At 39.3% G+C, this 25,165-nt stretch overlaps 1 protein-coding gene across 7 annotated transcripts in view; it reads left to right on the top strand.

Moving 5' to 3' along the window:
- LOC139995858 (uncharacterized) overlaps positions 1 to 25,165 on the top strand; it is a 128,491-nt gene that overhangs the window by 2,072 nt on the left and 101,254 nt on the right. For all 7 annotated transcript variants that reach the window (XM_072019751.1, XM_072019750.1, XM_072019748.1 and 4 more), the window contains exon 2: positions 1,182 to 2,349. In XM_072019751.1, the coding sequence (XP_071875852.1) occupies positions 2,321 to 2,349 (29 nt within the window). In that variant the 5' untranslated portion in view covers positions 1,182 to 2,320. The remainder of the gene's footprint in view (positions 1 to 1,181; positions 2,350 to 25,165) is intronic.

The raw sequence follows: 25,165 nt of genomic DNA, 5'->3' as shown, positions 1-25,165 counted from the left end.
ATATATCAAATAAAATGTTGCAAAAATTATTGTTTTAAGGAATATTAATTTATAGTCGAAGAAATTTCATATGAATTTTTTCGTTTAAACAAGAAAATATGTACTTTGTCAGAAATGCATTTTCTCGCGTTTATCTCGAGCTGTCAGGTCGGTTGATGAATCTTAGAAAACATTCCAAAGAATTCCAGCGAAAAAGTAGTGCCTGTGGGTAGAGAACGTAAGCGTCGACGACAATATCGATCAACTTTTCCTAAACGTGCCTCGGTCTACATATGTTTGGAAGCAGAATGGGGTGTGGACATGCGCATATACAGACCATTGTATTAGTAGTGCGTTGTCAAGTGCGCCATGTGATGCGTGAGATTGTGATGCAGTAACAAGTATTCTTCGTTTCACAAAAAAATATATTTCAATTAAAATTATCATGTAGATCGATCGTTTTTACTATTTAACAGTAAAATAGATTCATACAACGTATAATTATAAAAAAGATTAACTGTATAGTTATCAAATTTCGTGGTACATACGTTCATTAATAGGTATTGTTCATACCTATTAATTGATCATTACAAAATTACCATTCTTTGTTATATATCGTAATTATAATATTTCGGAGATCTATAAACGACCTAAATTATCTTAATTATTCTGAAATGAATGTGATAATGATAAATGAGTAGTTTATGGAGGTACTGCGGCGTTAGAGTTTCACAAGTACTATATTTATGTTTTATTGCATCGGTTTCACTTTCTGCTTTGCTTGTACCACTTACTGGACGCAAAGGATCTTGGGTAAAATTTGCATCGAAACATGGCATCAAAAGTCTCTTTATTTTCTTTTAAAATATCTTAGCTAATTTTCTTTGGTAATGACGCAGTTTGGTGACTTTTCTCTGTTTTGACTATTTGGTTCCAATCTTTTCTTTTTTTTTTTTTCAGAAAGTAAGGAGAAATTTCAGAAGTTTCAAGCTCTCCTAATGAAATAGTAAAAAGTATATTAGTTTCTTGAACTCTCGCGATTGAGATTTCTGATTTTGGCGATAAAATAGAGCTTTCAAAGAAAAGAGTCAAGAAGTCAAGAACTCGCTAAACCGACTAATTATCTTTCTTACATTTATTATTTATAACGAAGCAAATCGTTCGATCCACTTTTTTCAACCATTATTCTTCTCCATTGACAGGATTGGCAAAGATTACGAAGATCTCTAAAAGCTGCAGTGCGAGGAAACCTCATCGAGGAGGATGAAAGAATCTTTGACAGCTCGATCACGACAAGACGATTCCCATAAGAAATAATTATTCTCAGGCGTTCGCACCTGAAATATTCTCTCGTTGGTGTCTTTGTGAGAATCGCTTATTGAATATTTATAGGAGATTGCACGCATAGGAAAGCGGACAGAGAACCGTTCCTGGTCAGTGATAACAGTCGAGTTGGAAAAAAACAGGAACGTCCAAGTTTTCTATTCTCCGTCGATAGATCACGCGTACGATAATACGCGGTTAACGATGGAAGGAAAATCTGCGAATATGTGGACGTGCACGTGAGCGAACGAGAAAGTCGACGTGTCGAAAAGTGAAGTCGATATTCGAGGGCGAAAAGGAAACGATGTGACGGTGCTGCTCGGTCGATAAGGAGAGTCATATCGTTGTAAAGTGGCAAGAAGACCAGAGAAAAAGAAAGTGTACTTAATATCGGTTATTTTTGTTTTGCGTTCGCGACAGTGATCTTGTGTTATTGGTGACGTGACAAGATTCTTGGGTCAAAGAGACGCCGAATGTCGGTAAACGAAGAGCAAGCGTACGATAGGACGATGCGATTAAGAACGCATGTTCGGCCAGTGAGTTTCGGTCGAGGAAAGGAAACTATTCGTCTTCGTTGATTTTTCGTTGTTCTCATCAACACGGGACGAAACGAGAAGTGACCGAGAGTGAAACGAATTATTACGTTTCTTCGTTCGTTGTTTTTACGGACTCGCGAGCCACTAGGTACTCGATTCGTGGTTTCGGACTCGACGGAGAAGAAGCGGCAATTTTCTCCGCGAAAACGAGTTAAAAAAAGAAGGGATTCCACGAATTTGACAAATTGGAAAAGTGTTTTGGTGGTGATTAATAGTGGTGCATTCGTTGATTATTGGTGGTGATATCAGCGTTATTGGTTGTGCGAGGGTGTGGTGAAAAAAAAAAAATAAAAAAAAAAACGGGGTGGTGTGGTGGTGGCACATCGTGTAAAAAGAGAACACTCGACTGTGACTCTTAACTCATTACCACGGATCTCCCCCGGCAGTTTGACGCCACAGCCATCCTCGATGAGAGGAGGCACATGTCCATTGCTGCCGCTGAAAATGCAGGGTAAGTCTTTTTTCGATTTCTTTCTTTTCTTTCTTTTTATTTTAATCTTACGTCGTTTATCCAACGAACGGGAAACTTGTTCTCGCTCAACGTTCAATTTACATTATGCGCCATTGTTTATTTATTTAGGCGATTCAGAGATCACCGTTTTGTTATCTCGATACCGTCGCTGCAGCGTGTCTCGCGCATATACAGCATCTGCACATGTTGCATATATTGCACTCGGTTAAGATATACAGTAAATGGAACTGTTACTGTAGTTGCTTAGCGCAATTAACCTCTTAAGCGAAGAATTACGCGGACGAAAGTTTTATACACGTTTCCTCTCTATGTCTCTATGTTCTCTAGCGTCTCTATGTTGCCGTTTTCTGTTTATTTCGAAACTTTTTAGATTCCCCCGTATTTGGTAATTATTTTTTATTCAATTGGTTAATTATTTTAACTATATATGTAAACATTAAAAAAAGTAAGATTTTTATATCGATACCGGTTACACTAAAAATTTGCATAGGCTCCTCTTTTATTATTTTTCGGCTTGGTCGATAACTAGTATACGCTGAAAACTTTAATAGGCAAATATATTCTCTTTTAAAAAACGAAAAGTTTCTTCTTTTATTGAAAGACGATTATTCATTTATTCTATCTTTTTATCGTATTGTGTCTAATTGAATTTTAGATAACATAATAGACGTAGACGAAAGATAGCCGATAGCTGGTGTTCAATATGGGTCATTTAACGAGAAGTATACTTGTAATGTTTTAGTTGTGTTAGGATGATATCTAGCGGGATTGGGTTAACAGAGAGGGCAGGAGGGTTTCTCAGGTCATAAGGGTCTCGCACAGAATCCGATCGCAAAATAAAAATGGTTTATGCATTCCTCACATGTGTTACTTAAAACCAACGAACAGTCCAAAAGATATTCAGCGTTCTATTCGGTCTGAAGTTGTACATCTGAATAAATAATAAAAAAAAAAGAAAAAAAAACAATATGAAATAATATTTTTATTGCGTCACGTTGAGCATCTATCTTATTGTATAGGATGCAGTAGACTAAAGTGTCCAAAGACAGAGATTTTCCTTGTTTGTTATTTATAGAATGTTCTAGAATATATTTTTGTATCAATTCTGCGATAACTAAAAATAATTAATCTTATATTTTATATAACGTTAAAAGCTGTTCGTAACGATGAAGCCACTGTAGAAATTTATAATTTGGTGTAGGCTTCCCCAGTTTAGCTAGAAATAACATCGTTATTGCTTGGTTCTTGGCTGTCCTTTTGCATTGGAGATGCTTTCGCGAGCATATATTAGTCATTTAATATTCGACATAAACATATTCCCGTGTAATCCTTCAAATAGCTTCGTGTCCCCGTTCGCGTGCACGGAAATACACAAAATCTTCTCACGCAAAATGAGCGAAGAAGAAAGGGATGTTGTGTATCATCCGTCGTTATGTTTGAGTTAAAAAATTTAAGAGCTCTCTCTCTCCCTTTGAAGGCTCGAATTGTGCCGACACCTGCTGCTCTTTTTTTCTTCTCTTTTTTCCTCGTGTTTTCTTTCCCTTTCTCTCTCATTTTGTTTTCTTTAAAGGAAACCTCCTTTTGCATCCAGCTTCTTCCAGTTTCTACTGAACCTATCTCGAGGCCCGTCTACCTGAGATACCTACTTCTTCTTGTTCTTGTTCTTCGTATCCCAAAAGGTCCCTGCCGTTATACACGCTTAGGTACACGCTGCCTAAAACTATCTCGCTGTTTGTCTGTTATTCCTCGTAGCTCTATCAATATTAACACTTTCGCTAGAGGCGCGACTAGCTCGTTTTCGTGTAATGGTAGGTTTTATATCGTACGATCTCGTGGTATTTTTCGATAGTCTAGGATTTCGTAAATAGGCTTGCAACTATTTTTTTTTATTTTTTTTTTTATCGTGAGCTAGATGCTCGATGCTTGGTAAGTTCGATAGTTCGATTTTGGTTGCGCGGTAAATTTATTTAAATCGTTATGAACAGAATTTTGCTCGTTTGTGAAAATAGAAATTATAATGGTTCACGATCGTTTTTGTTTGAAATTCAGTAATCGACAATTGCTACATTAAATTGATTTTTTGCAATCGAGTATAGGAGCATAGTAATAAAATGTAACAATATAGCAAAATTGCAACTCGTGTGTCATGTCAAGTTATTTAATATTATACTCCAAATTTCTAATTTTCTTACGTTTAAGTTAGTAATAAATTAGTTACAAATACGATATTATAAAATATAAATTAACGAATTAGGAGATAAAATGTGATCCATCGTCTCAAGTTGTTATTCTTAATTTTTACGCGATAAAACTTGCCCAGGCCTGTTTGATACTAGTATAATTCGAAACTAAATTAAGTTAATCAAACGTGACTAATTAAGAGATATTGAAATTCGATTGAAAATAAAATTTAACGTCTAATCGTAAAATATGTTTCTTGAAATATATATACGGACTATAGTTTATTTTTATACGATGATATTATTGGTCGAACGATATAAGAAAGATGTTGCTTTTCATAAAGATAAACACAGTTTATTCGGCAAATATGAACGGGGGAGAGACAAGTAGGTATCGCGGAAAATGTCGGTCAGTTGTTAGGTTAGAACTTGGTCATTTGAAATTCCAAACTTACGCTCGTATATACATACAATTGCTCGATTTCAGCGTTATAGATAGTTCCAAGGTAATAAACCAGTTCGTTCAACGTTATACATTTTATGACATAAGGAACGATTTTCCGGTTACATAGACGTGTAGGAGAAATAACTCGTAAGCGACGAATAATCGCTTATAAGACCGATATTCTCGTTGACGAATATACGGAGTCACGGGGATGATGAAGACTGTTGCTATCGTATGCAGTGGAAACGATAGTAACATTTTTAGACACTATTAAACAACTCGTTCGATAAGAAGTTGCGTAATGATGCATATTCCCTTGCTTTGTACTGGCAATCGATACACAGCACGCATATATACATACTTGCATAACAACCAATGGACTTAATTCGAAACAGATGACACGAAACTTGAATGTGTTCTCACGTAACAGAGCCGTTGAGGCTATTCTATTGTATCGAAAAGAAAGATTCACAATCTGAGTTTCGAACTCGGGTAATATCGGTGAAAACGAACTTTTCCTCCTTTTTTTCCTATTTCTTCCTTCATAAAATTGCGATAACTTTGTTATACATACATACTTTGTTATATATACATACATATGTATATATAAATATATATCTCGTTCAATGAACAACCACCGAGTACCCTTTATTCTATTGAGTTTGCTCGGGATTCGCGTTCTCGCAAACAACTCCTCGTTCGAAGACCGGTACAATGAAATACAGTGGGAAGAGATGAATTTTTACGTCATTAAAATGTAGAACGGAGAGCTTCCGAGCTTACAGGAGCGAGGACGGAATGAATAAAACGAAGTAGTTATCAAGTTGCTTCTTAACGATATCTATCGTTCCGCGATACGATTTGAATACGATTTCCATAAGATTCTCGTGCCTTTTGTGTTTTAAACAAGGCGCGTACTATGATGTAAATATTAAGGGCCATAATTTCCGAGGAAACACGTTTTCGCGTTGTATAAGGACACTTTTAAGTAATACATAGCTCGTAATCGGGGTCCGACGATATGTTTTATTAGGTCGTAAATAAGACCTTAGAAACTCTTCTCTGTGCCAGGCTGAAGTACACGGTACATTCGAAAATAACAGCCTCCAGAACGAATTCCTTGACTTGCTTTCAGGCTCGCCGAACGAAGGATAAACGACACGGCAGGCAACCTCACTCGCGTGTCTCCTACGTATCAATTCTCTCGTATTAAACGAGATGCAATAGCGTATCGAAAAACAAGACGTATCCACAGGTCGTCGCCGAGGAAATTGTAGAGGCACACGAAACATAAGATAGAAGGCGACAAGCGTGCCGCCGCGTCTCTCCATCCGACGGAGCTCGACCGATTCGCGGAGAATAAAGAGAGAAAGAGTCGCGTAGTGCCAGCCGCATGTAGCAAAATAGAAACTTGGCTCTCTTTAGCGTAGGCGTATAGTTCGCGACTATATAACTGATTCATCGTCAACGACGACGGTGTATTTATCGCGAGGCATTACGCTCTATGTGAGCGGGTCAGAGTAATTAAAACTACGTCGTTCATCAGCGGCGCGGTCGTGTCCGAGCCGCGAGACTAGAGTCCGTGGGGTTAGAATAGAAGCGATAGTTAATCGCGTCATTGTTCGTCGTCGTCCGTGTCACGATCATCGTTCGTACATGTATATCTGCCTACGTTCCGTCCGGGCGATGTAACTGTACGACGGAGCGCGGCGGAACGCGGAAACACAGCGAATGCGCCTCGCTAAACGCATCGATCGAGGTGACGATCGATAAGGTTAGATTCCTAGATACAAACTGGTGATAGCAGAGAAGCGAAAGAGACCTCGGAGGAAGTGTAAAAAGGTGGAGAGGAGAGAGGGAGAGGATAGAAAAAAGCAGGCAAAATCGGCCCGATGTCCGTCGAATAGCGAGTAGCGTGTAGTAAGTCACGTGGTCGATTCCGAGCGCAGCCGAGAGGCGAACCGAGTGGAACCGAGCCGCGCCGAACCGTGCCATGCCATGCCGTGCCGCGCCACGCCACTCTGCGCCAGCTCGGGATATAGATCCTCCGGTGTACGATGCGACGTTGCCAAGTCATTGCTGTTAAGCCGGCCGGCAGGCAGCTCGACCGGCCGACTCCGTTCGTTCGTCCGCTTGCTCGCCTCTATGCCTGCTCGGTTGCTTGCCTTTCTGTCTGTCTGTCCCGACCATCCATCCGCTACTTCGTTTGTTCATTCCTTCGTACGTTCGCGTACGTCCAGCCATTCGTCCGTCTCTACGGGAAAAATAGCGTTGCCTTGGCTTTCTTTCCTTGCCTTGTCTGACTCACGCCCTGACCGCGTTTCCTTTCGCGAAAACACCTTTAATTTTCGATCGCTATGTCGAATGGTTTTTTCTCTCGCTTTCTCGCGGAACGAGGCACGTTGTCGTCCCATGCGTCCGCCGATGATGTAATTCCTTTGTTTCTGCCCGGTGCCATCGTTTCCTTTTATCGAAACTGTCCATACGCGTCCATTCGATTATTTATCTAAAGCGCAAACTTTCTAATCTGTACTTACATCGATTATCGCACCTTTTTCAAAATAACGAAAACCATCGAACATGGCAAATTTTTCGATATCTTCCTCCGTCTTCGAACTTTTATCAATCTGTTTTCAAGAACGATTACAAGCGGAATACGTTAGAAGCGGAAAAGGAAGATCTGGCAACGTATATTTTTCTAAGCGCAAGGCAAAAATAACACGGCGTAAAATGCACCGTTATGTATCCTGTATATATTTATTATGCGTAAACTTACACAACGCATCATTAGTACACGCAATCATTTGTTGCATAACGCATAATGAATTAGTAATCATTCCCAGAGGAAAGACATTTTACGCTATGTGTAATCTGTATAAATGGCAGGTACCGTTTTCTCGGATAACACGGTATCAATTAATTTTAGACTTGTGCAGGGTATCGCTGACCTCGGCTTCGGTACTTCGAATATTTTTACGTAATTTCGTCTTCGAATCTCATGGCCGGTATTTAGAACGCACCGTTATCACGAACAGTGCCTGTTTGTTTCTCGGAGTCCTTCTGGATTCCGATTTACGCAGTATTTTTCCTCCACAGTACCGCGAAGGATGCCAATTGTTTTGGCGGCAAATTTCTTTCGAACAGGCGCGTTTCTCTCAAAACAGTTTAGGCGCGTATTTTGAAATTTTGTATATTTTAATTATGTATTTAATTTTTATCTTTGTATCGTCGATTTTTTTCGTCACTGTCGCGTCGAAATTGTCGATAAAAAATACAAATGGAGTAATTACGTAAAAATATACGAGTTATACGTAATTATACGTAATTTATCATTGAAAAGCATTTGTAGATTCAAAATACGAATAAAACGATAGAATTGGAAAATGAAAGTTGTTATTAAAAACATAACGTAAATTTGTTACGTATCTAAAGACCGAAAGACATTTCTTAATCGTTCGTGTGAATAAACAATTGGGAATGTTTCATTGTAAAACGTCAATTTTACGGCAAGATAATTGGTGAAAGCGTATGATTAATCGTAGGTGTAATATTCAAGCCAAGGACTGCACAATGCTTGTTTAAGGCCGCTTGTAAATATAAATAATTTCTGCGATACACCGACTAGATTTTCAATTTAATTTTACATACACTTTTCAAACATTCCATTATATAAACGTTAATCGCGAAGATTTAGTACTTTCCTTTTTTTTAAGTCATGTTTAGCCTAATAATACTTTCGAATGAATAATCGCTGAAAAATGTGACTTGCTACAGAGACTTGGAGGTTAAATCTACGATATAGTATAAGAATTTTTATTCTTAAGGGATATTATTTAATCCTTAAATAAAGGGTGAGAAATATCTCGTATAATAAATTTACAATTTAAAACAAATTAATAATTTGCAGAAATCATGTCACCATTTTTAACATAGTAATCTTAATGTTACTAAAAGTAGGGCGATATTTATCGTCAGTCGTGTTATAATCGCTTCGTTTTATGTATGGATGTGTACTTGGTAAAGCATTCTTATCAAAACTTTCATTAGAAATTTCTAGTCTGGTCCACTGAAGTGAAAACACCAGCTGTTTTAACTTCACAGCGAGGTTCTGACTTTGCCTCGTTATTACCTTTTTTTCGTTCGGTTTTATTGGATTGCTATTTTAATTGGTCGAAATGCTTTCTTATTCATATGTAAATACCGTGGATACACGGTGTACCACAGCATGTACGCTGAAGTTACGAGATTATGCGAGTTTCTTCACGTGGAAAACTCTCAAATCGTCGCTGTTGTCGGCAGAGTGTGACACGGAATTGCGGCGTTGCCAATGTTGCAGCCACTCAAGGGCAGTTCACACCGTGTCACTGTTACCTGAACGAGTAATCGCATTAATCTTGTCATGCGCAGTATTGACGCTGCGAGCTTCTTTATGTATTAAAAACAATTACCAACGCGTTTATATTTGATACAGATCGTTTAAGCTTTTTAAATCGTGAAATTAAATAACCTTCCTTGATTCGAAAATTATTCGTCGATCGTCACGTCGACATAGGCTCTCCGAATCTACAGATCTTTTTCTAGTTTGATATTTCGCGCTTTCAATTCTACAAGCATAAAACTGAGTACAAAATTGAATTTTATCAAGAATTTTGTCGAGAGAATCTTAATGTCTAGAGAATTTACCGAGATCATCGGGATAGGACTATCCGAAGAAGAAGGTTTTTGAACGAAATTAATCTAAAATTAGAGCTGATTTATGCATGTTGGATATGAATCATTTAGGATGGATTTAGGACTTTAGGATCGAGGACCGACGTACACGGAGATCTAATTTGTAATCTTCTTCCTCGCTTCTGAAAATAGTAATATCATATGGAAAAGCCTAAGACAGTCGAGAGAATCGTGGTCTGTAATTCCGTTGGACGGTCGGTAGTCTTGATTCGGCTCGAATCGACTTCAAGATATCGTTAAATCCTCGTAGTCGCATATGTTCACGTGCTTCTCGTTTCATCGTATACCAACCATGGACATCGATGTTGACTTGTTAAGCATTGTATTTTGCGCCAGGTTTTGGTACGAAACTTGATATAATAGTTGCACACGATATCGATTTTCTTTTATTTTCTATATAGAGTTTCAAGCATCCGGATTATAGCGTATCAAATTTAGTTTCGATTTTTTGTCACGTGGACACAAATTTGAGATTTTAATCTGGTGCCACGTAGTATTTTAGGCAATCGTCTGTTCGATGCGTTAAAATGTCTAAAACGTTAATTATAGTTATTTTATGTAATAACAAAGTTATGTATATGTATATTATGTCCATACATAGAATATAAAATACAAATTTATTATCTTGACGACTATATATGTTTCCTTTCTCATTGTACATAAATTTCTCCGAATAGATTACGTAATACATACTAAAATAAATTCGTAACGAGATTTTGATTTATTCATAAATTTGAACAAACCATTATTTCCTAGTAACATCGAACGAGTAACATTCCTTGTAAAATGTATTACATCGATCGGTTTAATAATTCAATGAATATACAATTAAATTTTGTAAATTTCATAAATTCAGATTGCAGAATTAGGTACTAAAATATATTTAAGTAAAATCTAAGAAGTTGCGTTTCCAAGGATGCAGGACATAAGGCAATAAACGATCGAGATACGTTGCAATAAAAGAAGCGAAAGTAAAAAGAGTAAATTCATTCGAAACATATTGGCAGGCTTGAAACGATATTACCAGCGACCAGTCTCGTAAACTGTGAATTTATTATTTCGTTCGGCACGAGAAATCTCAGTCCGTTTTAAAGTATTCGAAATTTTTAGAAACGGAGGTCAGTCGCTTCTCGTGAAATATGTGCGAATCCTTAATTTCTCCGGTTTATTCTTCGCGCTTGATCGCGAAAATTGACAAGAACCTCTTCGTCTCTCTTTCTCTCCTCTGTTCACGCCTGTGTAACAGTTTCGTATGACCAGCATCTTCCGTTTTGCTGGACTTCTGGTTACGTTTCACACCCATGAATTTCGGTTATTCCAGCGGACAAAAGCGACACTCGAATCTCGGATTATCGCTTTCTCTTGCTGTAGGCTGTAATGGATGTTGCCAATTAACGTCGAGATGAGTAAAAGAAGAGCAACGGACACGACGACTGTACGTGGATCGAGTTTGTAACGGCTCGGAGACTCGTTATATAGGGTGACACGAAAATAAGCGTCCGACTTTGGTATCATATCCGATTCCTTTTAATCCTTTCGCGTCTCACGTTGCGTATAGACAAGATCGTACTTATATTCGTATTTACGAGAAATTTACAAGTACAGAAACAAATTTAGGAACGAAACTTTGCTTCCAAAAGATTTCGCTACAAAAGTTCATTGGAATTAGTGGTTGTTCGCGTTGGAACGATAAACGAAGATTTCTCGAGTGCAAGGGGTTAAATATTTGCACGAGAGTTTGCGTAAGAAGGAACAATTGGCTCTATTATCGTATTATCATTTTCCACGTTTGACAAAACCAGCAACTTTAACAACCACCGTGTAGAACGCCGACGATGTATAACGCTCGAGGAGAAAGTGGAATAATTTAGGTAACCTTATTATTGTTTTTATTGTTGTATAACAAGCGTAACCTGTGCTTGGGAATGGTCCATTAACAGGACGTGTGGCATTGAAAAATAATTACGCCGCGCGTTCCAACGATCGGGAAAATTTGCTCCCCATATTTCCGTTTTATGCCTTTCCACTTTTTGCTCGTGACGACCGCTTCTGGCTTAGATAGTCGCGCCGCGCCACGCCACACCATCGCGCGACACGCAGCGGTCTCGCTTCGCTCTTCGAACTACGTTGCGCGTTTCGAATTAATTCGTATCACTTTCCTGCGCCAGCGAAGCTTCTCCGCTACTCGAATTGCCCGTATACGGTGCCCGTTACAGAAGCTGCCGGTCTTGCAACCGGATTAGACACCAAATTTACCTGTGATGAATTTTTATCTCTTTTCACTCTTGAGAACGGCCAACGTTCGATGATAGATTAGACGACAAAGCGGAATCAAACCTCGTGATAGCTGCTTTCGCGATTGATCCATCGAGGACCAAGTTTATTCGGTCAATCTACATCATCGAATTCTATTCCTTCGATATCGTGTGAATCGTGGCTACGAAAGCGAACGATTCGCTTAATGCTCGATATGTGTGTTTAACCATTAGTTGTTTCGAAATTTCATTCTTGACGATGTTCGTACTAGATAGAATTCCGTGAACGATCTTCTCCTATGGACGATGAGACGTAAAATTGTTACGATCATCGCTGCGCAGTTGTATTTCGCGTAATACACAGAATTATTTAAATCGATCGTTTCGACGTTGACTTTTATCGTTTAAAATCATACGAAATAAAAGAAGCGCGGTTTTTGCTTCAAGTACACGAATGACTCATATCGGTAAGATTTCATCGGACGTACGTACATTTACGTATACGCGTTCATAGCGTATAACGATGAATTTTGTGTGCAGTTAAAGAGCGAAGCAATTAATATTTCAGAATATTTAAAATTTTTTACTTTAAAACAACGATTTTATATATTTTCTAGTCACGAAAGAATAAAGCTAATGTCGATAGTTTCACAGCTATATAATATATAAGAATATATAATACGCATAATAGTTGTGCTTGTAGTTCTAATTTTCCAGTTTGGTGAAATCACTCAACGCATAGAAATTGTTTCCTTTCGGTCGATGTGGCCATGTGGCCGTGTGGCAGAAATAGGGTAAAAGATTGCGTAACAGCAAGAAAGCGAGCAAAGTAATAATTGGTACTTGCCGTCGACCGAGGGAACGCGGTGCCAAGAATTAAACGTTCGCTCATTATGAGTTCGTACACGGCAAAACGAAAGGAAAGTGACACTGGATACCAGTTGCCTTTGCGCATAAGTGCATCATCTCTTTATATGTCGCTCGTATTGCTCGTAAAAGCACGAAAGGTATAAAAGTTTCGCTCTTCCTTTTCTTTGGTTTCTTTCAAAACCGAGTTCTCGACATCGACCAACACGATTTCTATAAACCTTTGTAAACATAAATATATGCACGAGTGTATATAATTTGAACGTAACGTCGATACTCTAAAACGTTGGTAAAAGAGACAATCGTAGTACTACGCGATTATACTACAAAGTGAACGGTAATAAATTCAGTCTGAAGCTCGTTGAAAACTTGCAAACGCATAAATTCATATTCTTTCTCATTCGACTAAAACAAATTCGCATCGTTAATCTCTCAATTCGCTTCGGTCATGTTCGCTGGGTAGCCTACGATTACCGGACAAATTATATCACACGCGGTGTACTTAATATACAAGGTACACGCTTACCGCACTTGAGATATCTAGTCGTTTTGTCGTTTTCAACTGGGTAGTGACTGTCGTTCGAGCTGCTAACTAATCAGATATCTCTTATCTGCCACGGGGTATCTACGAATAGTAATTAATGCCGAGAGATCGTATCAAAAATCGAGTCGTGGGCACACAATGGCACGACAACGTGGTCGTAGACGAGCTATCCACGATTCAGTTTCCACGTTTTTGTCGTCAACAGGTCTGACTAGGTGGAAAGTTCCACCGTACATCTCTTTTCTTACTTTCTCGTAGAATATTGTTTGGAAAACCGGGAGAAAAACACGAACGAGCGAGCTACAAGGCCATGCAAGGGGAAAACGGAGAAAAATGTACGACGTTCGAACAAATGGTCGCTAGAATTATACGCGTCCACTACGAAACTAGTTTAACGATAGATCAGAAATCTGGAGAAATTGGGTTTATCACCTACGCGCAATTTGTGTCATATCGATTTACGCTGAAGCAACGTGGACGTATGTTTGTAAAACAGTTGTACATTTTGTTGTTTACGAAGTTTTCTTAGATACTATTTCGTTATATAATATTCAATATCGGTAAATTAAGGTAGTTAAGAGTAATTAAACAGATTTCAGTTCGCGAGTCTATTTTCTATTTTCATGGCGAGTCGTTTGTTTTCTAGAAGTAATAATCTTCTTATTCTTTATCTTGGATATTTTAACACTGCTGTTATTCTTTGTAAATTTTTGATACTCTCGTCTTAACTTTTGTTTGTTTGTTAATTGCCTTCCAATTGTTTCGCTGCCTGAAGATTTCACAAGAGACAATGAATTATTAACGCGTAATTGCTTTAGCTAATTATGTTTATGCTACAAATGCTTCCTTGGTGCGTAATTCTTGTTAAAGTTACGCTTATAATATAAATATCTAATTTTATTTGTTTGTAAAATTATTCCCCGCATCGAAACTTAGATCTTCGTTAATTAGACTGTTGTTTTGTCAAACGAGTTACCTGCTGGCAATTGCGGTATCGCGGTATCGCGTTATCGTCCACCACATTGTATCCCAGCCTTAAAATAGTTTAAAACGCCTATTCTTAACTGAGCACCGCAAGAGCGTAAGAAATGCAATTCTTCTATCGCATGCGAACGTTTATTTATTCGTCGCATCTGCTTTCGGCTGTTTTATAGCGTGAATCGTCCATAGAGGTTCTCAGTTGCGAGCGAGCAACTTTGAAAATTATATTAAAATTAATTAACAGCTGTGGCGAATAGAATCTCATTTTTTTTTCACCTCTGGAACAGATAGTTGAGTTCTACTGGTCGAGTGGTCGGTAATCTTCCCAAGGTTATCAGATTTTATTTTTATCGTGTAAGGTTATCATGTAAGAAAAGTGAAAGTAGATAAAGAGAAAGAAAGAAATTCGTACGGTATATACGTAGGTATGTAACTTTAGAATACCAGAGAATTCTCCGATATTCCTCTAAAAACGTACGTTTTTTTATTCATTTGTACGGTACAAAGTAACGTTGTAATATGATACGTTTTATCTTTGATCGATGATCTATCATATTTTTTTCTTTTTTTTTTTTTTTTACCAAAGCTTCGTTGCTTTTGTAAACGTTACCAACGTTCTTAGGATTAGATGTAGATAGATACGAGACAAATAAATACGAAACAAGTTTTTTCGGGATATCGTTATAACTATAATTCATTTGGAATATGTAATCGTGCGATTGATAATAAAAAAACTGCGTAATTTGAATTCGCCGAAGAAAACATATTTTCTGCGTAACTGATTAATCAGCACGGAGCAAGCGATTACGAATAAAAAGGAATAATGGTACTCGTAATATTTTTCGTAAGTAGAAGATTTTTTTACTTACTCTGCGGTAATTTCGTTGGAGTCAAAATTCGGTTGACATTTCGTCATTACTTATTTTCAGTGACGTATACACGGAGCAATTTCAATTGAGAAATTCCTCGGTCGGAAAGCCGAGGAATTCGTGGAATACAAGTATGTATGTCGTAATAAATTTAGCCAAAGATCGTCGTCTATTCCTTTGGACATCTATCGTTCGAAAAACTTTTGCATCGAATGTATTCTCAAAATAATCAAATCCATCGAAACGTTAAGAACAATGGGCGAATAATTTCCAGTTTTTCTTTCAGCGTTATAGTCGTTCCTTTCCAGTCGTTACCTTGTAACACTTAATCCCGTAGAAAGTACATATTTTCGTTGACAGAAACTTCTAATCTTAAGTAGCATTTATACATATCGCGATTTTATCGATTATTTATCAATTTAGCGGAAAGTCAATTTTCACGTAATCGATGTCTGGCCATCGATATTCCGATATATCTCTGATACCTTTAGTAATTTCGTTCGATTTAGAAGGATCTGTGTATTTCAATCTTTTAACGCAACTAAGTATTAAAAAAAAAAAGTCTGTAAGAATATATTTTTGAAACAATTGCCGAGACAAAATTTTTATACAAAAACGACATAGCATTTTACGTGCTATAGTAAATTTCTATAGGAAATTTTTCTAAAATCGTGACGAGAAATTACGAAGCTCGTTTATCGCGTAACAACGATTCCTCTCAACGTTTGCCTGGAACTTGAGAAAATTTGCAACGACGGAAAAGCAAAATTAGATAGAAAATGACCCAAGGAACACAGCGCGGTTAGATTAAAACGAGACGACCATGACTCGAACGTAGTCTCCTCCTGCTGGCTCGTCCAGCCGATAAATGGCCACGTCGAGCACGGCGAATGGCGAACAATAAAACCAGTAAGAGAATATAGAACGGCAGGATGACGCACGGTGGCCGATCCCTAGGCTTATCTGGTGCCGGCAATAATTAGGGCCCGCGTTGCATTTACGATTACGACGAAAGGGGACCGCGCACGGGCGTAAGTTTCGTTGCGGCCCACGATAACGAGAAATAGCTGTCGTTATTGATTGGTGCACGCGTTTAAGGCCCGATGTAGATCAGCTACACGACGTCGTCATTTCCGAGACGTAAACTCGACAGAGAGAAGAAAGCTTTAAGTGGAAAAAAAGCAGAACGCACCGCGCCTTTTCTCGACGTTCTCCGTCTTTTTCTCTCGCGCTCGTTGTTGGTTGTCGCGATTATCGACGCTATCAACGCCAAACAGTTTGTCAACATCAAAAATGTAACACGTATTCGTTCGATTGGTCGCTTGTAGCGTTTGATTCTCGTAGAAACGTAATAAAGTTAGCAGAAACGTCTCGTTCCTGTACTTTTCATTGGCTTCTCATTGCGTTTTATGGATAATCGCTCCTCTGTTTTCGTTTTGGTTTAGGAAAACAACTACTATACTTTTTTTCCTGTTCATCGTCTATAGATACGCGTATTATGATTGTTTCGTTGGTTTGGAACGAGCGAGGAAACTACGGATTAAGTGGGATAGGATTAAAAGTGTTTTGCTGCGAGTATTGGTTCAACGTTATTGGTAAAAACTTGGTAGTCGTGGCTGATTAGTTCTATCTTTGGTTCGTCGTTGAACTTTGATGCAAGAGGCGCAGTTGGATTTCTAGTAATAACCAGTTTAACTTATTATCTATTAGCAACTTTTCATACTTTCAAATAGCTCCTTAATGAGATAATGTTTATGTTAATTACAGACATATATCATATAATTTTGTTAGTAGAACGACGTGCATATTAAAGTAGCTCTTTTTTCGTTGCTTAAATCGAACTTAAATATTTCGAAGCTCGACAATTAGTTTTACGAAGAAAAAAAAAAAAAAACCAAAATAGTCGCGTTTAACTAGTTTCTTTGTTATTAATAACGTAAAATAATGTCGAACGTGGAGCGTTCGGTTTGCATACACACTCGTTCCATTATTTTGCAACAAACTATTTCTGGCGAAATATCAGGAATAACGAACGAGTGGCAAGTTATCTCTCGCTGATAAAGAAAGTACCCGGTCGTTGGGAGCGAATCACGAAAGACAAAGTATTTTTCTTGCTTTTCTTTGCTCTCCACGTCATCGACGTGTTTGCATTCAACATTTTCTTGAAATTCCATATAAGAAACGAAAAGAAAGGAAAAGGAACAACGTCGTCTCGTTTTAGTAACCAGTCTTATCGGTTCGTACTTGATGCTCGAATTACGTTGGCGGTAAACGGCTGTAAAAGAAAACGAACGACAGACTGAAAGAAAGGATTCTAGAAACGGCGTTGTATCGCCATTCGAATTCGATCAGGGCGAGTGCGCAGATTCCCGAAAGAATAATGTGTTTGCAGAAGGGGCGCGTTGTTCTTCGACCCCTTAGCTGAAACTTGTGCAAGAAGATGATGCCGACCAGTTTGTAAATATCGAGGGTTAGATTCGTATTTTATAGCCTAAGCGTTCGTTGTATCCTGCAAACGAAAGTATAAAATCGCGTGACTGTTCCCAAAGACCGAACGGGAATACAGTATCGTTAGCGATTTATCGTCGAACGCATAATTTTCTATTTTATAGTAAAGACGAAGATGAAAAAGTGTTTATAAATCTCTTTAGTACTCGTTGCTTCTTTTCTCGGCCAGCTCAACATTCAAAAACAATCGATATTCCCCACGAAGTAAACCGCATAAAAATTCCAGTTAAATTTACATCTTCTCCGACAATCCCTCGAAATGTATCTCGAACAAACTCCTAATCGCATCACGTCACGCCTGACGAGATTAGTAGGAACTTCTCGAGAAGTCACCCCTTAAAAAGGGTGAAAGGGACGCATCCTGTTCTTAACACGATCGATGTCTCGTGCGTACATGTCGTTTTTCAATACGCGTCTTTGTTAGTCGCGTTAACATTCGGACGCCGGTGCGCTCGAAATCGTAGAAACGAGACGTGGAAACGAGACGTGGAAACGAGACGTAGAAACGGCGGTGAACTACGACCAGTTTGCAAATGTCGACGGTTGCCATCGTATTTTACATGCTTATAAGCACGCGTGATTTCGCGCTCGGATTCCCAGAGACGAGGCAGTTTAATCGTAAACGAAACGAATCGAAGCCATGAATTTCGAAGCGGCACTAATACGATTTATTATTGTTTCTAGCCTGTTTACATTTATCCGATAACGTTGAACGTAACGTAAACGTCTCATCTCTTTCAGCGACAACGATGTACGAAACATGGGACGAAAAGACCGATTTTCTCGAAATATCGATCGACAGGTTTCTACCGTTTTGGAATATATGGGTTCGATTATCGTTTCTATGCGCGTTCCTTTGGCCGATCCGCGATTATATGGCCGCGAAACGCTGCAGACTTTCACTTCGGCCATTAATTAACTCCGTTCGTTTTGTAGAAGTCGCGGGGCACACGCCGATACTCGATCGTCCCGCGATTTTCTCGCATGAAAGTAAAAGGCATTGCGATCGAAAAAAATACCGCGATTCAGTGGGGCAGGCTTTTAGCTGGCTTCTTCGTTGTTTCTTCTTAATGATTCTTCTCGATAATTTTTTTTTTTTTAACACCTGTAATTACGCCAGCCAGAGCGTACAGTTCTTGCCATTAGACCTCTTCATTCTCTTTTTGTCGCTCTTTCGTCGCGTATCTATGAAATAAACAACATTTAGTTGCGCAATCGGTTCGTGCATCGTAAATATGTCTTCTTTATTCGGTTCGCGTTTAGCTCGGTTTATTTGTGGTTTATACTTTGCCGGAAAGATTTCTAATAATTAAGAGATCGTAGCTGGGAAAGATCAGAGACGATTAATTTCAAAGGAGCGTTGATCAGAGAGGATACAGTTTTAGGTGCATGCGATGTTCGTTAAGAAGCGCGAAGAATGTCCGATTCATTTAAGTATGAATTTATCAAGGCTACTAGAAGAAGATAAATTATGCTTTACTTTTCCAAGAAACGTACGCGCATACGTGGTTACAGTTGCTTAGTTGCATGCATAGTTAAGTTAACTATTCGTAAAAAGATTTCATATATTCATAGAGATACTTGCAATATATTTGCATTAAAATAAAACCGAACGTACGCGTACACGCGAGAATAGCTCGACGCTAACAACGAAATTTTACTCCCGTACGTACGTACGTTGGTTTTCAAAGCCACGTTGTTCTAATATTTCTTATTTGTTTATGGAAGCTGCGCACGTTCCTACAATCTCGAATCGTTTCTTATCGACGTGTAATTACAAGCGGCATTCCGTGCTGGCTGAAATTTTTCGTATTCTCGTTATTAACAGTCGCGTTGCGCAGTTCAGAATCAGATACCGTTTCGCGATCAACTGTACGTTGCTTGCGATTAGTTTCACGCAATCAGGTAATTCGTAAATTGTTTTCTCGTTGAAGAATGTCGCGGAGCTCGCGTGTTTTACTTATCTGCTCTTCCATTACCTCTATTAGCGAAAGGTTGGAAAACCAATTACGCCGTTGGTCGTATTTCATTCACCTGGCCCTCCTGTCTATCCCTCCTAGCTAAATATATTGCAACGTAATCGAGATTCGTCTCGTTAGACTCGCCAACCACGCACCAACATTTTTCGTCCGACGTTAAACGACGTATCGTTAACCGAACGTTTTGTAATCACCACGAGCGACCATTTGTGTTCCTCGTGAAATATCTTGATATCTCTCGCGGCATATACTTTCTCAAGGAATATTTTCGAATTATGAACGCGTATTTTACACCTCTGTTTATCTCTCATCTTCGAAATTTGTCAAGTTCGATCGAATATTTTCGATGCGATTTTCGTTACGTTAACGTTCACCGTTGGCGTCGCTTAGAAAGATTGTGTTTGTTTACAATCGCTATTAATCGATATAAAATAGAGAGATATCTCGTAAACGTTTTCCAATGGTAGAAAAAGCGTCTCGTTCGCGATGTAACTAAGAAATTTCAACGCGGAGAAAATACGCTTGTAGATACGCGAAATAAATGGTTCGGGTATCGCGGAATAAACGAGCTATCGATTGCGATTTAACTAATGCTAATTTTATACTAATGCAAGACGATTATCATCGGATATATTATCGAGCAATTAAATTTTCTTTCTTGTTAATGGAAATGACACGCTTTATTTATAACGTTGTTATCGAGTACAATTTTATAACATTGGCTCCTGTAATTCTTCGTTTGTCGATGATCAGAATTCCAACGGCTAACATCCTAACTTTCTACGAAAAGTTCATTTCTCCACGAATCTGATAAAATTGCTGTAACTCGCGGATTTCGTGTCTATCGATACGTGGCGAAGAGTATGACCATCGGTCGTACGACACGTAATTTCTTACGTAACGGTCGATAGACTTTGTCAAAAATGCTTATCCCAGTCCCGTTATCTTCTTATCTGTCTGCGATCCAAACTTATAAATTAATAAGCGTCCCGATCCACCACGATTCGTTCGTTTCGATCGTTCGACCGAACGTTCGATCGCGTTTTGTTTATTCCTTTACGAACTATCGATGGCTGGTGGATTCGTTCGAGTATTCGGAACAAAGATTCGCAACTTCATTTCTCGAACGTTTAACGCTACGAGTGATTTAATTGTTTAATACGTCGAAGTTGTGTAAACGTTTGGAATAGATGGAACTCGGCGCGTTTAAACGATCAAACTCGTTGCGAGTATTCGAACGTTCGCATTGCCTTTAATATTTAAGCCCATTTAAGTGCAACTCGTTTTTCCCCAGGTACTCGGACAACTGTAATAAGCGGTATGACGTTTGTAGTAATACAGCTGTAAGAAAAATGCGGTGCAACGTTGAATCACGAATTATACGTTACGCGTAATTCTACAGTCCTAGTCTGTATTCAGCGAATCGTTCACTGTTGCACGTTGAATATTATATGTATATGCGTGTACAAACTTAAATGTAAAGTATTGGACGGTCGACGTTACGACGTTTGTCCGATTCTTTCTGTAAACTAACTACGTATTCTCTTTATACCAAAAGCTATTCCTTTTCTTTTTATTTATTCGTTGAAAACAACGATGAAAAATTAATTACAGGGATCGTCGATCTATCGTTAATGCAAAATAAAACGTGTAAAATACATTTGTAAAATATAGTAACATTTTTGTTAAATATCCGATGTAGCATGGTTAAAAGTCGATAAATCAGTTCTATCGAGTAATCCAGTGATTTCTTGGATTAATCCAAGCACTAGCTTCTTACATTTCGATCGAAATTATTTAATTATGATTAAAATATTACGCCCGGACTTGACACGGAGTTGTTTCGTTTCTTTGATTTTTCTCTGACACGTATAATACAATACGTTTAAAAAAGTCGCTAAAAATACATCGTTCCAACGTATAGTACAGCAGAGACTATTTATAATTATTCCGTCTATTCTCCAGAATCTTCGAGCGGATACGATCCCCCGAGTGTCTTGCGGCGTATTGCATAAAATAATTATTCCCCGGTTGTTTGCATGTAAATGACGGCTCGGTACGAACAATAAAGTAACACTGTTGTGTCGTGGAGAACGAAAGGGGGATCGAAGGTAGAAAGAGACGGAAACGGAGGCGGCAGCGGTAGAGCGGCATCGTCGTCGTTGTAGGGGGGTGATATCAATAAGTGTCGTAAATACGTTATTTTTAGTAGCTGCTGCGTTTAACCGCGGTTACTATACTACACGGAGATATCTTTAATCGTTGTGTCTCTGTTTGCGATTCGTGACATTGATGTACAATTTATACGAACCACCGTCGATGTATTACGGATGGAAGATTTCCACGACTCGGTAAATGCGACGATGCTCGATTTCGCTTGTCCGTTGAATAACATCGATTTTTCGAGTTAACGAGAATCTTGCACGAGAACAATTTTCTCACGAATTTGAAATTTTCTCGTTGCCCAGCGCGCGAACAGACGCTTCGCGGATAGACGAATAATTGCGAATTTGTCGAGCACGCGATAGACGGTTCGTCAAAGATATTAAAAAACGACTCAGTTTTACCGTGTGGTTGGTCGACGAGAACGGTAGAGCGAACGTTGTCATCGGTTAGTTAACGGCGCGGTTTACCAGAGAGTAGTTTTCGTGATTACGAAGCCTCCCGAGTGGTTTTAGATGGCGAGACCACCGTTATATCGTGTGTCGTCCCGGGTTCCTGGTGAAGCGAATAATTCCGAGGGTTAACAGAAGGCAAGCAGCCAGGGAAGCGGGTGGATACGCGAGCTGGACGAGCATCGTACACGTTTTCGTATCCCTCCTTGGCTAGCTGGCTGGCTGGCTGGCTGGCTGGCTGGCTGCCTCTGAACCCGCCTACCACTCCACTGCTTGCTCGCCTGCCTGTTTGTCGGTTTCTGTCCGATCTGCTCCTATACCTAGCGATGGATCCGATACACTTCGAATTAGTTTGAGTCTGTAGACGTAGTAGCGAAAAGTTCGAGTCGCTTCGAGCGCGTCGAAAGTTTCCACGCATCGCAAAATGGAACGTATCGTTAGCATACGATGTGGAAGAAAATTTCGATATGAAAAGCGACAAGACGCGTTTTCTACTTTTTCCTATTCCTATTCCTACATTTCCATATAACGCGTACGATATGAACGTTAAAGCTGTTGGCGATATGTGCTCGAATACTTTGGCGAACGTACACGATACAAATTCGCAGCGATTCGAAGCGTTTCACATCCCATCGCTAGTTGTGGCCAGCCAGTCAGGGATGCATCATCTTCCTGGGTTCCAGACACTCGAGGCAATTGGAACAACCAGCCAAGCCAGAGTATCCCAAAACGAATCGCGAACCGGCTTTTTCTAAACATCATCCTCTCCGAGGCTCGTCATCTGCGCGTGATTTTGATGTTGCTGGCCTCGACTTTGCTCGCCTCGAGGAACAATTACAGCTGCTGCGCGTTTCTTTGCCCCGTTGCAAGATCGAAAATTTGCACACTAGACCTTGGATGGACGGTAGCTTTCGAATAAATCGAATAAGGCGACTGCGATTCTCGCGAGATTCTCGTTCCGAGCGTTCGAATACCGACTGGAACCGAATCTCCGAGTGTTTTGCTTAACGAACGTACAAACCGGATCCTTTTCCCCGAATACCGAGCCGGTGATTCCTCGCTACCTATGCCACCATATTAACCGGTAATCGTGTAAAGGCCGCATAACGATCCTTTTATTTCTCTCGTTCGTTTTCCAACAATGTTCAACGTGCCGAAAGAACAGAAGATACGAATCCTCGATCGGTTGTACCGTTTAGCACGTCGCGACGTATGGGATCGAACAGCACGGTGACGCTGCGATTTCCTTTCAAGTTTGCGTACGCTGATTTTTGTTAAATAAGAGCCCGTTCTCTCGGGCTATGATATCCGTTGCAAAGTATATCGGTTTAAAACAGTTTATGGCTGTTTGGTAAAATCTATAATCATCTCGTTTCAGCAAAAAACGCGAATCCTAGTCGAATCTTCTTTCAGCTTTAAAATTAACCGTTTCTTTTATTACTCGGTAGGTTTTTCTAGTATCTCTCCACTTGGCTAACTCTTTTTTATTAGTTTTTATCGATTAGCCGTTTACTATTTTTTTTTATCTACGTCTATACGTGAAAGAAAACTTGCATAAGATCGTCTGTGTGTTCATTGGCTCCTATTAAATACGTCTAACGTATCGTTGTGTAACGTCGTGTAACGTAATTTTTTAGGAGAAGATCCAAACTCATCGTTCTGTACTCGTCGTTGTTGTCGCGAGGAACGATGAAATATCGAAAGAGGTAGAATTTTAGCGAAACGAATCGAAAGGACTAAAAACGACATATAATAGCCGATCCGTTTGGTCGAATTGTGCAAGACATCTTGGACGATATCCGAGCAACAGAGGTGGATGCAAGCTGGAGGATCGTTATCGTTCGGTTTTACGTCCGCTGTTGAGGAAATTGGTGTCACTGGAGGGACGAGTAGCAGCTGACGAGGATTAACTGGCCTCTAACCTGAAACCACGAAAATTGATCCGTCTGAAGTTTCTAATAGGTCGACGTGGTTAGACGTCGTCAGCTTTCAACGTGATTCTGTTGGAATCCCAGTATTTTACAGATGTTAAACTACATAAAGATAATTTGTGCGGAGAAAACGTTCGAATAATTCGTCGTTGAAATATCTCAAGTTGACTCGCAGCAAAACGTTCGAAACAACCATCCGTGAATATCCACGCAAGAATTTCTTCGTTGCTTCGTTACACGCTTCTTCGAGTAGAAATTTTTCCAAACGATTATCACGTCTGCCAGACACTTGGATCCGAATTGTCAAGTTTATTGAAATCGAGACACCGGATGGGATCTAAGAGGCTCCTAATAGAATCCAACGAGCCATCCGCTCTAAAGTGTGTTTGCGTGTAGGTTCGTACCGTTCAAGCAGTTTTTGGCAAACAAGTTCCTGAACGACCGGTGTTACAGCATTGGTAAATAGTATTTCGTGAAGCTCGTGCGGCTTGAAAGCGTATTTGAAGCACATTATGTAAATCGTGCGAGGATGTAGTGTTTGGGGAGGTCGGAACGTCAAGGCAAAATGTACTTTAAAGGCCGAGTATTCGTTCCACTTTGCCGCCTGCGTATGGTTATTACCTTCTAACTAACGGTGTCCTGATTATTGCGACACTTTGTCCCGTGATTTAGTACCTAATTAATCCCTAATGTTGCTTCGTTCTCTAGATTCACTTCCATCGATTTACGATAAGCACTGTAGATGCTTGTATCGATGTATCGTCCATCTTCGCTCGATCGAGGAGAGCGACTGTGAAAAATGTCGAATCATCGACGTCTAACAAGTTAGAAGGTGTACATGGTGCAACCGACATACCAAATGGAAATCGAATCAGTTTTCGAAACGCGAT

This window comes from Bombus fervidus, chromosome 16 (assembly GCF_041682495.2).
Source record: "Bombus fervidus isolate BK054 chromosome 16, iyBomFerv1, whole genome shotgun sequence".
Taxonomy (NCBI): Eukaryota; Metazoa; Arthropoda; class Insecta; order Hymenoptera; family Apidae; genus Bombus; species Bombus fervidus.
The sequence above is the reverse complement of the archived record's forward strand: the minus strand, read 5'-3'. Positions and strand labels throughout refer to the sequence as shown.